Source organism: Takifugu rubripes, chromosome 13, assembly GCF_901000725.2.
Source record: "Takifugu rubripes chromosome 13, fTakRub1.2, whole genome shotgun sequence".
Taxonomy (NCBI): domain Eukaryota; kingdom Metazoa; phylum Chordata; class Actinopteri; order Tetraodontiformes; family Tetraodontidae; genus Takifugu; species Takifugu rubripes.
Window position 1 is genome coordinate 10,713,327 of NC_042297.1, and position 22,881 is coordinate 10,736,207.

The following is a 22,881-nucleotide window of genomic DNA, read 5'->3' on the forward strand; positions in this document are numbered from 1 at the left end:
TTGGTGGTTATTTATAATATATTGTGCCATGTAAGGACGTGAATTAGCCTCAACTGTAAAACATCTATATATATATATATGTTTATGTACAGATGTCACAGCTGAGTCACGTGTAGAGACCATGTGCAGGTTAGTTAGATATGGTTAGCATTGTGGCTAACAAAGTGACTTATTTGAACAAACTTGTTTATTTTAGTTGTACAAAATATAACAGGACTGTTGTATTTACACACTGAGACAAGGAAATCAACACAAACCGCTAACAACTCAAAAGTGCAGAGGCACAACAACTTTATGAACAGCAAGTTGATCCAGAATGACAGAACTACAACAGAGAGGGAGAAAATCAGTGTCAGATATAAAACTACAGTCGGCTCTGACAGGAAAACACCAATCGATCATGTAGTTATGATATATCTGATCATTTACAGGTGTCGGTGAAAGTGAAGCAAAGCCCCTTTTTTTGCTCATCACTATGTGATCAGCTTTTGATTATAGATCATAACAGTGTTTAACTAATTCTCTGAATTAATGAAACTGCTAAAGTAAAATTAAATCAGCCTTGCTATCTATCTGCCTCCAATGAACTCTGACCTTTGCCCACTTGACAGCCAGCAGCCCCGTGTTATCCCTGTGCAATAGCGCCACCGTGTGGACATGCACTACGGTTTTCTACAGGTATGACCTGGCTTCACTCCAGCACAGATTATGTCCCACAGCCAAATAGCAGCAAGTATCGGTGTAACCTTTAATTTTATCTTTGTTTACATCAGGTTTGAATTGTGTCCACTCACAGGCAGATGTTTCACACCACAGAGGCCGGACTGATCATTGCAGCTGCTGTCTGTGGACACACACACACACACACACACAGACAGACACACACACACCACACACGGGGTGTGATCAGTAATTTCATCTTGATTAGAATATATAATTAGACCGATCGTAGATTGGTTCTCACAGGTGAGGGGTTCTGGGTGCGCAGGTGGTGTTTGTTTGTGGAGCAGCAGGTGTGCTGGCAGGGGGGGCTCAGCTCATCATGCGGCGCCTCCTGGAGGTGAGAGGAGACGCAGCCGCTGTCAGAGCCAGTGGATCCAGACAGACAGCGGGAAGAAGAACCAGAACTCTCTGTGGCTGAAACACAAGAAAAACCTGCAGTTCACTGCAAGGTCATCACGATGTCATCACAGTGTGTGGAGCAGGACTGTCACGTGGCCAAAACATGAAAAACATCCGACATTTCTAGCATCAATCAAGTCTCTTTTTACTTCTAAATCATCTAAAAATGCAGTGATTCTGAATTTTGAACCATTGACAGCCCCCGAAGGTGTGTGTGTGTGTGTGTGTGAACATACTCATAGAGGGCTGGCTGCTTGTCTCATGTTCCTGCTCATCATCCTCAGCAAAGGAAGTGATGAAGGAGCTGTCAGCAGCTGAAGATGACATGGATCTACTGCAGGAGGAAGAAGAGTGAGAAGAGCCCATTCTGGCCTGAAGCAGCCCACAGGGACAGATCTACCTGTACAAGTGCAGGTTGAGTGGCCCCAGCAGGCTGGATGAAGACAGAGGTGAGGGGGCGGAGCCAGAACTCAGGGCTCCTTGTTTAAAAGGACCGGAATGATCGAAGGCTGAAACGGCAATCGAAGCTCGTGTTCGAGCACCTAAACACACAGGGGTCATGGATGAGGTCGCTGGGCCTGGGTTGTGATTGGCTGAGTGAGGGTCAGTGGTCACCTCTACTCTTCATGATGCAATGCACGGCCCGGTCACTGATGGCCGCGTCACTGGGCTGGATGTCCAGAAATGGTTTGTTCCCTACTCCCATGGACACCAACTCCTTCAGGCGCAGCTCTGACAGACGGGCAGATGGGTGGAAGGTGAGGGCACACGGTCAACCAGGCAGACAGACAAGCAGTGACCTCTGACCCTTACCTTTGTTCCTGGTGGCTTGGGCCCAAAGGATTCTGGCGATATCAGTAGTCCAAGTGTTCTTTACTTCCTCTGTTGGGGCTTGTAAGATGAAGGTGTTGCTCTTGGACCTCCTTCTCCTGAACCAGACCTCAAACTGCAGCCCGTTGTTCCCAGTGGACTCCGTCAGACCCACATCTGCCGTCTGTAGGACAAGCAGGAACTGAGCCAGAGCTGCAGGTCCAAATCCAGACTCAGAGAGTTTGAACCCAGTCTCACCTTAAAGGATTGTTTGTAGATGAAGACATCGAGACCCCCTTCCATCTTCTTGGGTTTGCTGAACAGAACAAGTTCCTCGAACAGGAAGACGTGACGCTGACTCTTCCTCCTTCCAGTCCAGATGGTGAACTCGTCCTGTCGGATTAGCTGACCCTGCTCTTTAAGGTTCACCTGCAGGGATGGAGGAAAGACCTGAGTCAACACCTGCTTGTCTGCCATCTGATGCTCTGTGTCCAACTTACATCACAGTCTCTGATGGCGTCCATCGCCAGCAGGTCATTACCATGGCGGAGCTGGAACTTGACCATGCTGGTCGCGTCCTGCAGTGTTGAAAGCTCCGCCTCCTGAGAGGCGCTCACCTCCTTCATGAGATCAGTGAGGAGCAGAGCGTATTTACTCATCCTCTGAACAGGTTTCAGCAGGTAAGACGACAGGTCCATCTTATCTCCTAACTCCATCTGCTTCTTCTGACAGACAGAAACAATCCACACAGTTATTTCAAGATTTCTTCAGCATAAGGGAACTTTTAATTTGTTTTCACTCACTCTGAAGAACTCAGTTCCATGGCTGGCCAGCAGAGCATCGGACTTGGGTTTGTTTTTGCTGTACAGAGCATAGAGATCGAACTGTTCCTGCTGCTCACACACACACACACACACACACACACACACACACACACACACAAATGATTTGATGAGTTATTCTGTAGCATTAGAAGAGGAAGAGGTCCAGCAGCTGTTTGGAGGAAACCATCAAGAGGTGGAGACTGACGAGAGATGAAACTCCCTTTGAAATTGGAATCAACTTCTAGTCCTGCCTCACTGGTTCTGAATGTTGCAACAGTGTGTGTGTGTGTGTGGGTGTGTGTGTTTGTCATACATGTCTCAGGAAGCAGTGAGGAGCTCTCAGTGGGTGTTTCCAGCAGGACTCCAACTCTTTTAGGAAAAACTGACTGTGGAATTCCAAGAGCTTCTCCAGATTTCCAAAAACCACCGAACGCTTGCCCCTTAGGTCCTGAGGAAGGTCAGCTCGTTCCATCTCGGGAAAATAGTGATGGATGATATAATGCAAAGAGCGCACATATTCTCGTTCTGTGGTCACCATCTCCTCCACGATGTGCCGCAGCTTCCTGTGTGCCCACACAAACACGCAGACAAACACATGAGGATGAGTTCCCTGCATCTCGGTAAAATCACCCACGTTCATCCGGCTGCTGATTACCCACCCTCCTTTGTGTTGGGGTGCTGCTGGACTGCTGCTGCACCTGGAGCTGTTTGGTGTTCTGGGGCTTTGTTGGCCGACTCCTGACCAGCCGTGAGAGGAGGACAACCTTGGGCTCAGTGAGCGATCTGTGACCTCCGTGCTGCTGACCTCCAGGCCACGAATGAAAACACCTGTGTGTCCTCTGCGAACGGGCGCGCTGACGGTGCGAGGACACGGCCCACAAGTTACCCCCTCGGTGGTGGAGGGACAGTCAAAGCTCTGAGTCTTCCTCAGCATCTGGCGCCTAGTGGAGGAGGAGGTTGAGTTCAGGCGAGGGATGCTGGAAACGGAGGAGCAGACGCCCACTTTCTCCTCTTTGGAGCTGCTACGGAACAAACGCTGTAGGAGTGGAGTGTGCTGAGGGGTGCCAGAAGAGGAGGTGAGAGCAGGGGTGGAGGTGCTGTGGAGGAGGGAGGAGGAAGGAGGAGTTGTAGTATTACTGATCTCCTCCAGGGGGCAGCAGGTATCACGCTCCCCCCAGAGTTCTGATAATGTTTTCTTGCTTAGGGCAGAGACGGAGCGTCGCCTGCTGGCAGAATGTTGAGTCCTGAGTGCTGCCTCCATTTTCCTGTCAAATACTTTTTTAGTTTCCTGACACTTGGACCAGGCAAATTTCCACTGCCGGAGACCCTGCTCCCCTTGCAGCTCCGTGGCCTCCGCCTTCATCTCCTGGAAACAGCTATCAGGAATTGGTGGGTGCAGTTGTTGGTACTCTTCCAGGGATGTAATGGCAGCTTGGCACCTGTCTGGTTGAGTACAGTCCTCCATACTAATGCCAGCGAGGTGTCGCAGACCTTCCAACGCCCAGCCATACGCCTGTACACAGACAAGTCACGTCATGTGAAGATGTCATCATGTCTACAAGGTGATCGATGCGCATGACGGAAAACTGTAGTTAGTTTTGAAATGGGGTGTCAGGGTCACATTCACGTCGGAAACAAGCGTCCAACCAAGAGAAAAAAGAGGAGCCATAGAAACAGTAATGACACAGATTAATCTGGTTGATCCAAAATACTGCAGCAGTGATCAACAAGTGAGATCAGGTTGCACAGCTTGAGCTTCTAAAGTGAGATTTCTAAATACCTACAAGCTCCTCCATGCCAGCGTTCAAACTCATCTTAAAGACCTCACAGTACCAGATCACCCTGGTAGATCACTTCTCTCTGAGTGTGCAGGTGTAACCGTGGTAACCAGAAGTTTGGAAGTTACAATAAGAAACAGATTTTGCAGCTACCAGACTTTCCTTTGGTAGAACCAGATCCCAGTTACGTTCTGGAGACGCCAACTCTAATTTTAAACGTAAACGTTCTGAAGATTTAATTTGGAGGTGAGATATCTCTAAGTCAGGCTGCTATAGCTTTTGGTGCATGTGTGTTCTAATGTACAGCTATCGAATATCCTGAACAGTGCATGACTGACGAAATACAGAGACTTCTCAAAGTCTGACTGACCCTTGTCATGGACACACAGATTACAGTACTCAAATCAGATAAATCACGGTGACTGACAATGACGCTGACAATGAAACACATGGACCATCTCACAGTAGGTCACTAGGTCAGTGCGCGTGTGTGTGAGAACTGGACAGCTGCAGTCATCATGCATACATCAGCCATGCCCAAGCAAACACGCCCACACACACAGTAGAAACACAGAGGTACATATGAAGGGGCGGAGAGACGGACAACGAGACTTCTGGTTATCCATGAGGTTTAGCAGAGACTCCACTGGGCAGCTAGGATCCGGGCCAGCTAATGGATCGCTGCAACCTGGATGAAGGGAAACCTCTTTTTCTTGTGGGGACAGTGTGGCTGCAGAAATCCAGACCAATTCCAGCAGGAGGGAAGAGGAGGAGATGATGAAGAGCAGGACCTTCTTTACAAAACTGGGTTGTTTTTTACTGAACGATCGAACAGCAAAACACTTGACATCAGGGTGGATTTCACAGCTTCCACAAATGTCCTTGGTCGCTTTTTCACGTGCAAAACAACATGACAGCCTGTGATAAACCAACACACAACCTAGGACAATAGAGGGACCAACTCATCCCACAAACGTTACGCGTTTAATCTTCACAACTGGTGCGACCACACAAGCTGTCAACTTCTTCGAGGTCTGTCCACATGTGATCCTGTGTCTCTGATCAAACAGTCGCCATAGGACACATGTAAATGTTTACAGACTCACACCGCAAACTGTTTTAAGGAGATGGAAATGGTGACGTGTTCAGTGTCACAAGCTCAGGCACAACAGTCGCCAGTGTTAAGAACCTAAATGAAATCTTACACGTCCAACATTCTTTTGATCCTCTTCTGAAGCACTGCAGCCAATCAGAACACCAGGTATCCTGATGTAAAGAGCCCCCAAACACACACACACACACACACACATGCCACACAAACAGACTTGAGATAGAGTCAAACTGGTGCCAACTTAAACAGCAGATGCAAACAACAACACAGCTCTGTGCTAACTACAAAACTACCAACTACACAAGTAAGATTAAATGTAAGAGTAGATAAAAGTACCGTTGCGTGTCGGGTTGAAGTCCTGCAGATGACTGAGAAGCTATGAGCTGCAGCTTGACCACACAAACAGACACCCCGCTCACACACACACACGGCGCCCTACCCCAATTCACACGATGAATGGCAGATGGGCGGTCCCAGGAGGGGGGGGGGTGTCACCACAGCAACAAAGACTTGAGAAAGGAGTGAAAAAAGGAGGAGCGAAAACTTGGCACTGGAGTATTACCTGGACTACACACACTTACCACCCACACACACCTTTCACATCATGTTCTAGTCTTCCACAAAAAATATTTGGGAAACAGGCAGTAAGAACTGAGAACGTGTTCCGATGTACTTCCTTTTTAAACGTGAACCTACACTTACTGCTGAGTATTTAGATGCAAACATTTGTAGAAGATATTGAGAAACTTGGAATGATTCCCAGAAAATTTCTGTTAAAATGTTCTTCACATATTAAACTGCAATATTGTTAATAACCATTTTGTAATGTTAGCAGGGGTCTGTTTAAAGTGCCCTGATGAATCAGGCGGACTTATTTAAGATCTGTGGCCAGCAGGAGGAAGCAGCTCTGAGATTAGCTAAACATCTGCAAGCCAGGGAAACATGATGATCCAACAGCAAACTGCTGCTGTGCTGAAACAACACGTGTGGTACCAGCAGATGCAGCAGTGGAACATGTGTGAGGCTGGACTCCACAGAATGGTGATGCCTGAATATCACCCTCTGTTACTGTGGCTGAAGCACATTTAGTATGATGCACCTGACTAGCATTTCTCACATTGCCAATAATCTGTGGGTCTTTTCTGGTTGACTTAGTGGGCCATACTGAACATGAGCAACAGTGTTTCTTTACCTGAACTACCCACAAACCGCTCATCTGAACTGCAGTCCTTTGATTACCCCCCATTGTCCATTCTTGCTGTAAAAATAACAGAACTGAATGTCAGGACATGCCAGGCTCCAGTATCCACAACAGTGCTGACAGTGTGCCCCCCCATTCACCCACCCACCACACCCATGACCCCATACAAGCTGCCATCTCCCCTGTGGGAGCAGCAGGAGCAGAGAGGGGTTGAGTAGGAGCAAGGGGTTAAACAAACTTGGCTCTGTTTGTTACTCATCAAAGGACTCAACATGACTTTAGTGAGCTGCACATCTGTGTGTTTAGGCTGTGCCCCAACAGGAGACACAAGCATCCTGTTCCCCCCCAGCCAGCCAGTCAGTCAGCCAGCCAGCCAGGCAGCCCGTCAGTCAGTCAGTCAGTCTGTCAGTCTGTCTGTCTGAGCGAGCAGATTACCTGGTCTAAGAAGCGGTACAGTCGAACGCTCCTGTCAATGTTTCCACCTGTGCTTTGGACTCGCTGAGAGAAGTCCTGGAGACGGGTCCAGAACTCTTGAATTCTGACCTCATAGGCCTGCAGACCTACTGTAGACAGATCAGACCAACAGTCCAGACTCCTTAACAACTCCTCACCCCGGCTACAGTGTCCCTGCATAGATAAAGGGAGAGGGGGGGAGGGGTGAGAAAGAGAAGGGAGAGAGTAAGACACATGGGGGATGGGGGAGCAAGAGAAGGCAGGAGGAAAACACACTCAGTTTATTTAACTCTGTGTGTGTGTGTGTGTGTGTGTGTGTGTGTGTGTGTGTGTGTGTGTGTTTCATACATATGCAGTTGTGTAGAAATCTTTGAAGTTCAGTTGTTTTTTGATGAGTAGCGCCAATGAATCTTCATGTTCTTCAAAAGCCTGAAGCTGAACCTCACCAATCTGCTGCAACCACAGTGTCATCTGAACACACACACCCACAGACACAGATATACACATTCATCATCATGTTGTTAAGAGTCTATATGTAGGTGTTTTGTGTGTGTGTTTTTGTGTGTTACAAGCATTATTTTGATACATTTGTTCCTGTGAGACAACAGGTCAGACCTGCCACAGTGGCAACATTAAATGATGTTTATGTGTCTTTATTGAAGTTTCGGTTGTTAAACAGATCAAGACTGACTTCATAATAATAATGATAGTAAACTACAATAGTAAAAGCCCACATTAAAAAAGGATAACCCCTGTGGTGCTGTGTAACCTATATGTAATGAACCACTATTTTTGGCAGGTTGTAAAAGCTCATCAAGGTGATTTTAAATACATATGTCACAGGAACCTGACTTGCATCACTGGGTCTGCGGAACCCTCACGCAACCATCATGTGGATCAGAAGTAAAGTATGGTCCAACTCAGAAAGGATGGAAAAATACAAAACCCTGAGCAGCAACAGTGAATTTGTGATTGTGTGGCGACTGTTGTGGTGACCCACCTCACTGAACGCCTGTTCCAGCCTGCCGAAGCCCTGGATGAAGCTCAGCTCCTGGGTCTTGCAGTTGGACAGAGTCACCAGGCTGTGGAGCAGCTCATCTACTTCGTTATACAGGGTAGACACCTTCTCCACTGCCGCCCGCTCCTCTTCTACCACACTTACACCGCGGAGCCAAGACAGAGAGGCTCCACCCTCCTGCTGCAGCTGCACCAATCGGCTGTCCTCCAAGATGCTGCACATCACCATTTTGTATTTTGCCAGCAACAGCTCAGCTTCCTGGGAAAAGTTCCAGGAACTTCAGAAATGTCCGGTAGATGTCTTTGCAGTGTTACCTGTTGCAAAGTTACCTGAGCTTCAGCTGGCAGAGGTGTGGCCTGCAGGACGGTGATGGTCTCCTGAAGCAGTTGGATGACATTTTTACATTGAGAGCTCAACTGCTCCACCCTCTGGAACACAGAACCACAACCCGATCAACAGGAGAGCACACCAGCATGTGTGTGTGTGTGTGTGTGTGTGTGTGTGTGTGTGTGTGTGTGTGGGTGTGTCTGTCTCTGTGTGTGCTGACCAGTCGGAAGTACAACCAGTGGTTCTGACTGAAAGTCAGAGAACCTCCGAGGTGGGCAGGAACCTGCTGAAGATCCACGCGTGTGTGAAGAGACTGGAGAGAATGCAGCACCTCCACCTGAGACAGCCAGAGATAAACAGACAGAGAGAGAGAGAGACAAACAGTCAGTCAGCAGTGTGCAACATGACATATCAACTGTAGGATCAGATTGATAATATTTATCATCAATGTTATGAGATGTTAGATGTTAAATGGTAGATGGTAAAGAGCCATTTTGCCTCTTTATGGTGTCTCTATCTGGTTTTGACCTGATGAGCTGAATGCACCTCACCTATGGTCATGGCCACACCCACCTGCCCAGCCATTTCCTTTCTATTTCCTGACCCTAACCCTGCTAAAGAGAACTTTAATACCATGGAATCGTGTCCTCTGCATCCTCTCCTTTTACTACAACTAACCTCATTTCCTCTCAAACTACATGTATAGGTCTACCTCTGTCCCTCCAAAGTCAATGGACTACATGTCTGTACCTACATATGAACAATCCTGCTAGTAAAATAAGACTTGTGAGAAATCTACGCTTAATGACTCTTATATCACTCCTACACACGGGTCATCGGACTATTGTATGGAGGATGATCATGTGACCACGTTTCACCTGTGTGCCCCCAGGTTTTTCTACGTGCAGAGATGGGTCCTTGTTGACCAGCAGCAACACGCGGTGAACAGCGCCTGGTGTGGTCTTCTGTTAAACACACACAGAGTAATGTGCATTATCGTGGATGAACTCGGTGGCAGATTGACTTTGATTATTCGGTACATCAGTTGTATTCCATCTGCTTTCAAACCCACATCTGCTTCTGGCTCCAACTTACATGGAGGGACCTGAGTGCTGAGAATATGATGGGAAGAGGGGTAGTTCCACGGGCATCGACCAGCACTGTGAGGCCCAGCACTTGCACCTCCTCCCTGTGACGCCAAGTAATGAATGTGAGAGATGGAAGAATGAACACACAGCCAAAAGACTCGAGGGTTTATCTGCCACGCCAATCAACACCTGCATGAAATGGCATGAAAATTCTTGATCAGATCAGAGTAATAAGCTGATATCACTACCTGAGGGTGGACCGATAGTACAGCAGAAGACGCAACAACTCAGCTTCATCGCAGTCTGGATCGGACCACACGCTGCTCCTGGCTGAGATGGTCAAGAGTGCTCGACCACCTCTGTCTCTGCTGCCTGAGGAGGATCCTCCAAACATCAATAACGTCGAAACACCTAGAGCAGATAACAGAAGTGTGTCATCTTACCTGGTAGACACACTGCTCCAGACCTCAGCAGCACGGTGTACAAACTGGTTTGCCGAGTCTGGGTACACTGGGCAGCCTCTGGTTCCTTTAGACTGGGATCAGCAAGGAGACTGGCAGCTGTGGTAGGCAGGTAAATGAGATCGGTGACTCGGTGACAGTTTGGAGGCTTCATTTATTGACATGAAAACAAGAGTGGGACGGACAAAAGTACCTTCACTGTTAATCTCCGTTGCTCCTTTTACATCAACACCTCCATTCTGCTCCTCTTTCTGTTGACTCTTAAACCCCTCTTTAGTCCCGGGAGATGGAGGGCCCAGCACAGTCTTTTCCTTTTCAGAGTAAGAGTCTACAGACTCTGTTTGGTCTGTATTCTTTTCACAAAAAGAACCATCACTGCACATGTTGGCACATGAGTCAACATCCTGACTTTCTGCTTTCCTTTTGTCTTCTATCATCAGTTCATCTTCCTGTAATCGGTCTCGATTCGGCTGAATTATAACCTGAACCTCCTCTTCTATCTCCACCACCTCTGCTAGCTCATCTTCATCGGTCTCTTCACCATCCGACTCGTTCCGCTCTCCCGCTGTGTCCCTCTCTTCCACCGGCTCCTGCACTTGCTCTTCAATCATGTCGTTCTTTTGCTGTTCTTTACAGTCTGAATCGTTACCTCCTGATTCTTTTGCAAACATCCAGGACTTCTCTTGACAGCAGCTGTCGCCCCGCACTTCGGAATGAGCAGGAGGGGAAGCTGAGGTTTGTGAATTGATTTTAGAACCGGACCACGAGGAGTGTCTGGCACCACTAATGTGTACGTCAGTGTTCTGAGGGGCATGTGGGCTGGTCCTGACTTTGACCTGTAGGCTTAGGGACTGGGTTAAAGAACCTTTCTGTGGTGAAAAACTGGGCAAGGGCACATACTCACCCTCAGTCTTCTCTTCCTCATTGCTTTTTAGCGATTGGTCACTTTTCTTGGAAAATGGGAGCAATTTGACATCATTATGGAAGGAATCTGATTCTCTGTTGGGAACAGCTGATGTGTTAATTAAGCCATCTCTGTCTTTTCCAGAGGAGTCCTTTTTGTCTTTTGGGCCGTGGGCCAGGCTGATAAATTGTGGGTAAACCAGGTCCTCCCAGGGGACCCTGAATACATCTCCATGACCAGAGAGGAGGCAGCGCTCTCTGCGTCCTTTTTGCCGCTCTTGTTCCCTGTTGACAGATTCTAACCAAGCCATGCTAAAGAGGAAGCACAGTGCTATCTCTGATTCCTTCTGTTTGGCCACATGAAGGCCATTGGATAAAATGCTGCACAACAGCAAAGGAGGCTTGGAGCTCGCAACTGCCCAGCAGGAGGTTGTGCTGATTGCTTTAGGAGAAGGAGTGACTGAGGGAAAATCCGGCAGGTAGACGTCTGATCGATGGAAAGGCTCCTGGTCCAGAGGACTGAGCTGAACAACTACCTTCTCATGAAGGCAAACAGGCCAACCTTCAGAGTGCAACGCCACACCACAGATCTGCACCTAGGGTGGAACACAGGAGGCGAGTGGAAAGGCCATTAACACTAATTATGGTGTTACAGTTCTCCGGCAGCAAGCAGCACAGTTTAGACACCTGTAATTTTGACAGATTATACAAGGTGATCTTGTGCTTTGTGTCATTCAATGAAACTATTAGGGGTTCTTATTCTGTATGTTGACCTTTTCTTCTAAATGCGTTAATATAAATAAAGGCCAAAGGTTAATGTTAAAGCTTCCACTTGAACATTTTCTGAACAGCTGCAAATGCACATTCATATTGTATAACATAATCTCTTCCGTGATTAGAATAGAGGGCATCACTCAGTTACAGGTAGGTAGGAATATTAAAAGGGTTCATTTGTTTCAATTTGATGATTATGACTGACAGTTGGTGAAAGAGCAAAGTTCAGCAACAAGAATACTGCCGAAAAGAAGGGAAAAAAAGGCTTCAACTCAGAAATTTTGGCTTGCTTACACAGCACTCCAAGTTGTTGTGGCTCCTCGTGCATGAATGGCTGCAGTAATGCAGCCTGTCATGGAGGTGATCAGTCAGGGGCCCTGTCGAGATGTTCTGGAAGCCCAGGTTGCTCTGAAAGTGACCTTCATCTGTCTGACTCTGGGGTCTCTGATCTTCCTCTTCACCTTAGATTTTCTCTTGACTTCTGGCCAGATCAGTCTGAGTCTCAATGCTCTGGTTCTGGGACAACTGAATTTCAGGTTTTTGTTGACTATCAGCCATAATAATCAAAATTAAGAGAAGAAAAAAGTTTCCCAATTTAAAAGGACTTTTTGATGATATATTACTTTACTGAGATGTGCCAGTGTGTTGATATGGAACATATCATGCTAGCGTGTTTACCCTGGCAACAAACCTGATGTTTTGGTACATTAATCATGTGACTAATGATCAGCACAAAGGAATTCGAATGTAGTCGGATATACAGTGTTTGGTAATAGTTCTCTCCTGACACCTGAACAATACACTCTCTGTCTGAATCAGTGGGAGTCACCCAGTGGCAGCCCGGTGAGTGACAATCACCTGAAAAACTGATGGATCAGCAGGCAAGAACAGACAGGTGCAGGCGATTGAAAGACTGAGGGTGGAGAGGTAGAGTTCACATGGTGACATGTTCTTACCCTGTTGGGGTCATATTGCTGCCTTAGTACCGGAATAATTTTGTTATTTTATTTCCAAATAATAACTGTGCATTTCTGATGTATAACTGAAAACAGTTCTGTTGAGGTTAGTAGAGATTCAGATTCTCTTTACTACATTCCAAATTCTGAATCACTCCTTATAACCCCCTGAGTCACTGCTTCTTCTTATTTCTACATTCTCCTCTCACATCTGTTATGTCCAAAGGCTATAATGTGCAGGAACCTGAGAAGGTGGTTCTGACTCAAGTACTCAACCCTACGGGATATTCTTTCTTTCTACTTGAGAGAACTTCATGAAATCAATCATTTGTGTAATGTGTAAATATTAGGAGCATTCTAGAATCCTCCTGACCTACGAGGCTCTCATAGGCCAAGCTCCGTCCTATCTGGAGAAGCTGAAAGCGCCACTCTCAGTGTTGGTTTACTGGTGGTTCCCAGAACCCAGAACAGTAGAATGGGTGGCCCAGCTCTATCAGCCCCCCTGCTGTGGAACCAGCTCCCTGTCCAGGTACAAGGGAATGACTCCCTCTCTGGTTTAGGGTGTAGCCGAAAACCTTCCTCTTTGACAAAGTTTAGTCTCCTCTAATCCTCTTTCTCTACCTGGTCCCCTGACATGAACCTGGTCCTGATTATGGCCCACCCCTGATTCCTCCTGTTAAAAGAAGCTTTGGGGTTTAACTGCACACAGACATAGCTGATATATTCAGTGTATGTCTATATGCAGTAATTGGGACCATTTCCTCGGTAACCTGAGGACCTGACAGAGCACAGTCGATAATTTTGACAGGACAGTATAGACGCACCAATTATAACAGAATGTACCTAGATAAAAGCTAAAGACTTTACCAGCTGGAATAGGTGTCACCAAGGTCATGTCTCAAATTTTCCAACATCTTCACTTCATCTGCCAGCAGAAATACAGAAACTACAGATTGAAGGAGCTACAGTGAGAAAAATGTATGCGGTGAGTGCCTTTCCACACCTGCAGTTTTATTTCAGAACTTATTTAGGATTTATTTAGTAACTTTTTTATTTTTCTGTGGGTCAGTGGGCAAGAACAGACAAAGGAACATGTCAGTTAATGTAACATTAGTGTCAGGGTGGTGAGGATCAAATGTTCATGAAGAAGAAAAGCAGTTGTGAGAGCACACATGAAGAATGTTCTCTTGGGAAAGACATGAACTGGCGTGTTCTCAAATGTTTCTCCTTCAGTCTGTGCTGAATGTTCTGGATGTGACTCAGTCCAGCACGGCTCACTTCCAACAACTGGCAGCCAAATGTGGTCCTGAAGCTAATATTAGCAGCAGGATATCAGATGGCACTGAGCTGCAGTGGATGGTGAGATCACATATGGAGCTGCTAACATCAACACGCACACACACTCTTGTACTTCAATCTTTGTGAGGACTTTAATAGACGTAATGCATTACCCAGCTCGTTACCCCCAAACCATCCCAACTAACCTCCTAACCCCAACCCTAACATAATTCTAACATCATCCTAAAAGCCAAGTATTAACGATCATAGACAACAGTCCTTTGAAGTTGTGAGGAACAGCCAAAATGTCCTCACTTTCCAAAAAGGTCCTCGCTTTGCGATTATAATAAGTATTTTGGTGCTCTATGTGTAGCAAGCACAAGGACACAAACACAAACCAGCCCCTCACCCTAACTAAACCCTAATCCTAACTAGTACCTTAAACTAACTCAATCCTAATCGAAACCTTCCCATCCTCTTGGAATCCTGAAACACACATTTGAAGGTCTGAGGACACGGCCATATTCTTCCCTTAAAAAAAAATGTCCTCACTTTGCAGATGAAATTTGTATTCTACTTGTGACACACACGAGCGCGCACACACACACCTGCTGCTGCAGTATCAACCAGAGACATTTGTGATGAGGCAAAAAAGGAAATAAAAGTAAAAAAACGATTTTATAAAGTAAAGCTGAGGAACTGACATATATCGCAGGTGATGGTTTGATGTGTTTACATTGGTGCTGTGATAAAAGACGGATGCTAATGTTTAAATTCCATTCAAGTACGATCTAATTCACTGTCACAACACAGAGTTTAAGCCATCAAACATTTTCTGGAATAGAACAAAGCAAAGCGTACATTATCTTTATGATTATTGAGGGTAACTACTAAAAGTTGCCTCCTCACCACGGGGAGCAGCTCGGAGACTCACGACCATCTGATATCAGAGGTTTGGACTCTCCCTCACTTTAAATATAGAATTTCTTGTTTCTGTTCTGACAGGTTCCTATATAATAATAATAATAATAATAATAATAATAATAATAATAAATAAAATCAATGTCGTTTAAAATTTTTGTGGTTTTTTTAAGTTATTTTAAAAAATGCATAGATTCTTCAGCTTTGCTCTGAGGAGGATGAAGAGGAGGCCCATTAAAGTGGACTGGGGTGAAGATCCCATGACAGTTTGAAGAGGCCCTGCTGAATAATATATGATTGTGCACAGAGGACGCTGCAGGTTTCCTTCATCTGTCCTGCACCTCAGGAGGGTCAGAGGCCGCCGCTTGATGTCAGTGACTTCGCTTATAAACACTCAGGTTTAATGAAGACACCTCCCAACAGGGTCACAAGGGAGAGCACACACCCTAAGCATCCCAAACAAACCCCTAATCACCCACCTGACAGCAGGTTCCATGTGCTGTGTATTAACAGATGCTCTTCTGCATACCATACTTGCAATGACTGGTTATTAGAGTTGCTGCTCCCCATCTAACCATTCTTCCCTGAACTCCGGTGTACACACTAGACCGACTGTAAATCAGCTGCCTCTCTGGCGCCAAAAACCACAACACACTCAAAGTGAAAGCCATCAAAGCGGCTGCGGCTTAATGTAAATTCACTAGTAGCTTTCACACCGTTGCGCTCACATATTAAATCATGTCAGTGATACAAGAGGTTGCAGGTGGCATACTGGCATTCCGGACTGTTAAGAGAAAAAATATGAACTGTTAGCATCAACCTGGTTCCGCCAGTTTGGATAGAGACTCCACCTCCCTTAACTGTCGTGATTCATGCGTGAGGCACAGCTGACAGACAAACCAGTACTAGCTGGGCTTGGACTGGGACAGGAGCCAGTAGCCTGACGTGATCAACACGCTCAGCCTTTTCAGATTCAAACCAAGCTACACCCACAGGTACAGACCTCTTAACTAAGCAGTCACAGTGTCTCTGGGGAGCACTTAACGGGAGACCTAACCTCTGACCTCCCTGACTCCTAACTGTGACGGCCAAACCAGCTGTTCTTTAGATTAGATCAACATAAACCAGGGTCTCTCCTCTTTCCAGGGTAAGATGCTTGCCACATGAATGACAATGGCAGGAAGTTACCCCGACAGGCCGGCAGCAGAGAAGAGTAGTAAGAATCTAGCAATTTCAGTCAGAACCACATGAGAAAAGCACTGAACTGGCTTTGAGTCTTCATCACTGAGGAGCTGACTGCTGATCTTGTAAGATTTCTGAGGACAAGAGCAAACATTTCAGTCTTGAAGGCCTCCTTCAGTCTTCTTCTTGGATGGTAAATCAGTCTGTCAGGACTGGCCATCCTCCTTCGTTTAGTGATGGATCTAACTGAACAGTGTGATTTGGGATCTCCTGACATATACTTTCAGTTGTAGGGACACTGATGAACCAGACTGGAGCCCCAGATACAGGTGATTTTAGGCTGCAATTCCCTGATACACATCTGCTGCACAAAGGTGGTCACTGTGAGCCTGCTGCTATTTACTAAATGGAGTTCTGGACACATTTTAAGGGAATTGTAACTGGAGAACATAAATATAATTTAACCAGCATAACAAGTTTTCTTTGCATTCATTCCGTTGTTTTCTGGGCGTCAACCTGCTTGTTTCTCCTTTACAGGTAAGATAAACAACACTATTCTTTGTCTGTCTCTCTGCTGTGATTAAGCAGCACAAGCGCAGATACCTGCACACACACTGCAGGATTTACCCCCACCTCCCAGCAGCCCCTCAACAAGTCCAAACATGGTGGCCTCCCAGTATCAGAAAAGCAGTCTGAACATGTCCCACTTCAACCACAGTCTCAGATCTCAGCTCAAAACGGTGCTACGCTTCGAGCATTTAGCCGTCAGTGTGCAGGTTGTTACACACTGATGCCTGTATGCAGGACAGTTTCCTCTTAGAGGTCAAAAAAATTCAGGTTAACATACTGAAATGGGTTTCAACTGGGGAATGGGGAAGGAAAGGAGGGCTGAAACTGTTTAGATTCACTAGACAGCCAATCAGCAAAATTACAAACACACCAAACTCTGGACCTGAAGATGCACCAGTACTGCAGAACTGAGTCATGTGTGGTGTGTTTGGGAGTTCTTGGGTGAGAAAGTGTTTGTGTATTGTGAATATGTATTATAAATAAAAGAGGTGGATTATTCCTCCAATCAGAGAAACAAGACTAAAGCTTTGGAATTTGGAAAATCATAGAAAAACAACTGAAGCTGTGAGAATTAGATGGACAAGAACCAGACTAGTTTCAGGGTTATTGAGGACTTGAGGCAGTAACTGAAAACTGAACTGCAAACGTGAGATCCAGTTTGTGTTGACATTTGTACACGTTTACGACACCATTTAATTTAGCTGTTCAGCAACCCCTCAGGAATAGATTTCTCTTAGATGATAGATGGATTTTTCTTAGATGGATCCAAGGAAATGATGAGGGAAAAGGAAATGACGAGGCAAGGCCTCTTGGAGATGTTTTTTCCTTCCATCCAATAATTCAGCCATATTATAGCTTTATCGGGGGGGTTCGTTTGAGAAGCAGGTCACCATGGAGAGTCTCCAGCTCATCACAACCAAACAACCATTCACACCTGAGGTCAGTTTAAAGTCACCAATTTCCCCCAAATGTAAGTCGGCCTGTGGGAGGAAGCCAGGGAACCCAGAAAAATGGGAGGGATTCAAACCTAGAACCTTGTTGCTGTGAGGCCACAGTGCTAACCACTTTAAAATAAAGCTGGTTGACCTCTCAATCAATCATCCAATTAATCAACCAACCAATGATTTAATGTTGAATTTGGCTCAATAAACAGCTGAGTCACATTATTTAGTTTACATCTCAACCATGGGAAAACACATGTTTATTTCATCTTTACCTAACTTTAGGATTAATCTTAATATTGAGCAATTCACCATCTACTGAACTGTTATTGATGTTCTTTTCAAACGCGTAGTCAATACAGAGCTGAGGCACGTTTTACACTCAATCAGTCAATCAATATTTGCTGTTGCCGTCCGCTCCAGGTGAGTCTCCATGTGAATGACCTGACGCACTAATTTCAGTTTCCTCCCCTTCAGAGACACACACATGCCTGAGTTTCTTTCTCTCATCAGTAAAACATGAGTCCTGCCCATTGATTGGTCGCGTACATGCTTTGGTCTAATCACAGCTCCATCTCAGTCGGCACCGCCACCTTCGGCCTGAGCACCACTCACAGATGGTGGACCCCCAACGCCAACACAGATCTAAATCTTTGTCTTTGTCCCAGGAAAAATGCCAATTTTAAATTCAGGACACAAACACACAGCAATTAAAGTGGAGGTTGATGTACTGACATGCTGAAGAATGTAAACCTGACACCCCTACAGCCCCTCCCCCACTCTAAACTGGACTTCAACACACTCTCTCTCTCACACACACACACACAGACAAACACACACGCGTTACTTAGACACATTCTGTGTGTGTGCGCCGGCGTTTGTGTTTGTGTTCTTACCATATTTACAGCAGCAGGGTGGCGGATATTTATTCCAGTTTGACACCATTTTCAGGTCTGTCTGTTTCTCAAATTTGAATATGAAGAGCTTTATTGACATCATAGGTGGACGCTCGTCTCTGTAGCATTGGTTTCTGTCTCTGTGACACCCTCAGTCTCAGAATGTCTCTCTCCCTCTATCTCTTACTCTCTCTTTCACATGCCAGGTATGACAGTGAATCTCCCCACGTTAGGCCCCGCCCACCAGCTGTCAGTCAACCCTGGGCGGCTCCACCCTCAGTGTCTCCATCTGCTGGTGATTTACTTTAATATTTAGCGTAATAAATACTTAAACATGGAACTACAATAAAGCAGAATTTTGGTCAATGCATTATTCATGGTTTTTTTTCTTATTTTAAGGTACATTGGACAAGTTCTAATTTATTGTTTTTGATAGAGAAAAAGGAAAAAATATAAAGGATCCCTCTGGGTTCAGGAACCTCATCTGTCCATCACAAGAGCAACAAGTAGGGGCTCGTTGCTGATCATGGCTCTATCTACCTAATCGACATCTTCAATACTTCTCTCCTCCTTACTGTCCATCCTACCATGCCAGTCATCATATGGCCTTTGTTTGACCTTTGTTACCTCTACCTTCCCCTTATGTCCCTTATGTGACTCTTCCAAATTCTAAAATTAGATATGGTTAAGTTAGGAAACACTCTAAAACCAAGCATGGAAACTGAGGGTTTTTAGCATTGGCAAATCACATGATTAACAACTGCAACAGCAGCTGACAGACCAAGATGGCACCATTTTGGCACTTGAACACCAGTCGAGTCGATGACAAATGTCTCTGTAGGACACTGTATAACACTGAAAGTGGCATCAAGTGGGAAATTCAACCATACCTTAAACTACGACTTTAACAGCTCTACGATAATGCTGTGGCACTAGTAAAGCAGCCGTGGACACCAACAGTGGTATGGACAGTAACACCTGGGGTGGAAGTAAAAACAGGCATGAAAGAAGGCAGAGAGACTGGCCAGCAAAGTGAATGGAATTATGTTTTCTGTATGAAGCCAGGCTGCTAACGTTAGCACAGTTAAGCTTAGTGTTAAAGGGTCCAGCCAAACACCAAAATTTTCCACTATCACTTATTGCATTTTCAAATGACTGCACTGGTTTTAAATGCTCAAAAAAGCCAACGATTCCTGTTCTTAGTGGTGGGTCAGCTTTGGTTGGTGACATGCCCCCCCATTAGTTTAATTGAGCTAGTTCTTTTTTGTTTTTTGATTGCAGAGAAAAAGTAGTTACCAAAGCTAAATTTCTTAATGGATTGTGAAATGAATGGATATATAGAGCCTGATTGTGTTTCCTCTATGAAGATAGATGAAATTCAGCTGTCAGTTCATCTGCCCCTGCAGACTTATTCTAGAGAACAGCTGATTTATGGCTTTCTGGAGGAGACTTAGGCCTGTAACAGAATACCCTACCTGCTTCAGGTCTTTACAAAAACTATTTAAAAAGTATGATGTGTTACGCTGGTCGTAAGTAATGACTCCATTAATATTTATCATACTGATGATATTGTTGGTGGAGTGATGTTTATCAAGATTAAAGAGGTAATCAAACCTGATAACAGCAACCTTGGGCAGATGTGAACATCAATATTATTTTTGTCTAAATTGCCATAAAGTAGCCAATAGTCCAAACAAGACTGTCTAGCACTAGATTTATTACTCCAGATGCATAGTCTACTATTAGGGTGCTTATCTCTCCATATATCAGCTAAGCAAGATCAAACCTTTCTCAGAGGTGTATTTGATATGAGTCAGCTCAATTTTGTTAAGAAAGTGGCATTTTGTCTGCAGAGCATCCCAAAATATTGTTGAAATCATCACCTGCATGTGGAAATTCAACTTGAAAGACTATGATCCATAGCCAGCATCAGGTTAATTTTCTTTTCTTGTGCTGTAACCACAAAGATAAGAAATGTAGATTCAATCAATATCTTCAATATCTTGACAGACAAAGGGACCAATGGTCACAGTCCGTGAACCCAACGTTTCCTTTAAATCTGGTGGCTACCCAAGCTGAACGCTCTCTTCATGGGGGAGCCATATTGTGCTACCGCAGTCCAATCACAATCACTACAGAAGCAGGTATGTATTATCAGTAATGCACATTTGAAAATGACTTTTGGTAGCAGCTATGCATGAGTGATATCTCAGGGTTTAGGGGGACAAAAAGGGAAACTGATTAGAGCTGGAGAGGCGGCGAGAAGGTTAGAGTGATGCCAGACGGTATCCCAGCATCCCTCTGGTTTGTTCAGTGCAACAAGCACAGCAAAAGCTCCTGTTTGCTGCGGCTCATTGGAGGTGCTGTGTGACGTTTCTACAAAGACGTGGATGGAAAAGTACTGCGGAGGGCAGCTCATCGCACAGGAATGCCAGCAGCTTTTCCAGTTCATGGAACAATGAGCTGGGCTCCCAGTAAGCCCTCCCAGAATAGATGTTGTCTTACACGAAGGGCCCTCGTTCAAGTCAACGTGTGGTCACTTCAAATCTGCTAATTCGGGAAAAAATAAAACAATTGCAGTGACATTTTCAAATAGAGAGCTTCAATATTTAGTGTAAAATAAATGGAAGAGAAATTACAAGCAGGTAAACAACCAAATGGCTCTAACCTCTTCTCTCCCACCTGCTTCGCTAAACTCTAAAATACGCCAGACATATGCAGAAATGTGCACTGGATCTCACACGTACAGTTCAGGTCTTTGCTACTCTCAGGTGGTTCACATCTTGGAATTCTCTGCTGAATACCATTTTCTCCACTTTTGTTCGCTGCCAGCTGACCTGGCATCTTCTCTATCTTCTGACGGTGAAATCTCCGCCTGTTGCATCTACACGTGCGTTTAGAAATCCTGGCTTAATTTACTGCACCGTCTACAGAAGCTGTGGGATACAGAGATGTCACATGGAAAGAAAGTCCGGTCAGTTCCACGTGACCTAAGTTGCAGCTACAGGTGAACGAGTCTCCAGAGCAGAAGTACAACTTCCAGTCCAAAACCGCTCATTTATAAAAAGGTCAGTATTGTAGATTCATGGTGTCCCACTCTGGAGATGATGGAGCACTTCATGCTTCCTTTCGCTGACCAGCTTTATAAAGATGCTATGCAGAAGAGGTGAAGGTCACGATCGGAGCAACCTGGGCTTCCAGTGCACGGCCACAGGCTGATCTCCTTCATGACCCACTGTATTACTGCACTAATTAATGCAAAAGGAGCCCCAATCAAGTATTGGCTGCTGCACATGATGCACCTTCCAGTGGGCAAATATTTCTCCATTTAGATGCACCTGTATATCTCGGTTGCCCATGAGAACACGTGATCTGGTCCAGAGTAGGTCAAGGTCAAACGCTGCTAACTCTGAAGCTCAAAATGAAACATATAAAAAATATGCCAAAAACATGGGAGCTTCGCTGTCCGCGCCACCAGTAACGATGCCCTGGTTCTGAAACATTCATTAGAAAGGCAATTAAAGTTGGCTGAGACAGAACTTAAATGAGCAGAGGGAAATTTTATGAATGAAAAATGTATGCAAGACTCATTCCCGTTATATATTCTTCCGGGCACAATTTGACATATGAAACGGGACTAAGGGATATTTAGCTTCTAAACACGTTAGCTCAGATAACACCGCCGTAATAACGACGTTTTTATAAAACATGAATCAGAAAATAATGTTACATAAGTACTAATATGTTCACTCGTTGGCACTTTAAGGACAAATGCGTCCCAATGTCTCCCATTTTTGCAACTGGTCTCCTTAGCGGTTAGCGTTAGCCAAGCTAACGGTGTTAGCACCGTCGCGATTTTAATTTACCTCCGTCTTCCAAATATTTCCACATTTACAGTCTCCCCCTTCAAATGGGCCACGTATTCGTATTGTAACGAACTTTGGAGTGTTTTATATCTTTTTGCAGGTTCGAAATGTAATCGTTCAGAGAGGGGGAAAATAATCAGTGACTTACCGAAAAGTGATGCGCTTGTGCTTGAAATGACTTTGTGATATCACAGCAAATCTATATAATTGTTATTTTCGATTTCACTCTTTTAATCCAAAAACCTATTCAATTATTGTGCGTTTTGAATGTGAAACCTCGCCATGTTTGATTATTTTGATCAATAACTAATGAAGGTGAGGAAGTGGTGCAAAAGTCTTCGCCTCAGGTTCCATCTGCTGAGTTTGGGTTTTCAACCCACAACCTGCAGTAACAACACAGT

General features: G+C 45.3%; 1 protein-coding gene across 4 annotated transcripts; it reads right to left on the minus strand.

Moving 5' to 3' along the window:
* Nucleotides 1-169: 169 nt before the first annotated feature.
* On the minus strand, nt 170-22,837 carry plekhg4 (pleckstrin homology domain containing, family G (with RhoGef domain) member 4). 4 transcript variants are annotated; one of them, XM_029846310.1, is made up of 25 exons: nt 22,629-22,837; nt 20,498-20,567; nt 19,505-19,592; nt 10,387-11,692; nt 10,176-10,292; nt 9,981-10,104; nt 9,740-9,833; nt 9,523-9,609; nt 8,865-8,981; nt 8,647-8,745; nt 8,300-8,575; nt 7,648-7,770; nt 7,282-7,473; nt 3,416-4,269; nt 3,070-3,319; nt 2,736-2,825; nt 2,433-2,657; nt 2,191-2,361; nt 1,936-2,116; nt 1,738-1,854; nt 1,523-1,664; nt 1,359-1,456; nt 965-1,137; nt 795-844; nt 170-325 (listed from the first exon to the last, which is right to left on the minus strand). In XM_029846310.1, the coding sequence occupies exons 4-24, from the start codon at nt 11,405-11,407 to the stop codon at nt 806-808; spliced, it is 4,590 nt and encodes a 1,529-aa protein (XP_029702170.1). In that variant the 5' UTR covers nt 11,408-11,692; nt 19,505-19,592; nt 20,498-20,567; nt 22,629-22,837; the 3' UTR covers nt 170-325; nt 795-805. The 4 variants fall into 4 exon arrangements, with proteins under 4 accessions (XP_029702170.1, XP_029702171.1, XP_029702169.1 ...); XM_029846311.1 differs by lacking the exon at nt 22,629-22,837 and adding an exon at nt 21,362-21,778; XM_029846309.1 differs by lacking the exons at nt 19,505-19,592; nt 20,498-20,567; nt 22,629-22,837 and adding an exon at nt 18,615-18,806 and having other exon boundaries at nt 1,359-1,453.
* Nucleotides 22,838-22,881: the final 44 nt, after the last annotated feature.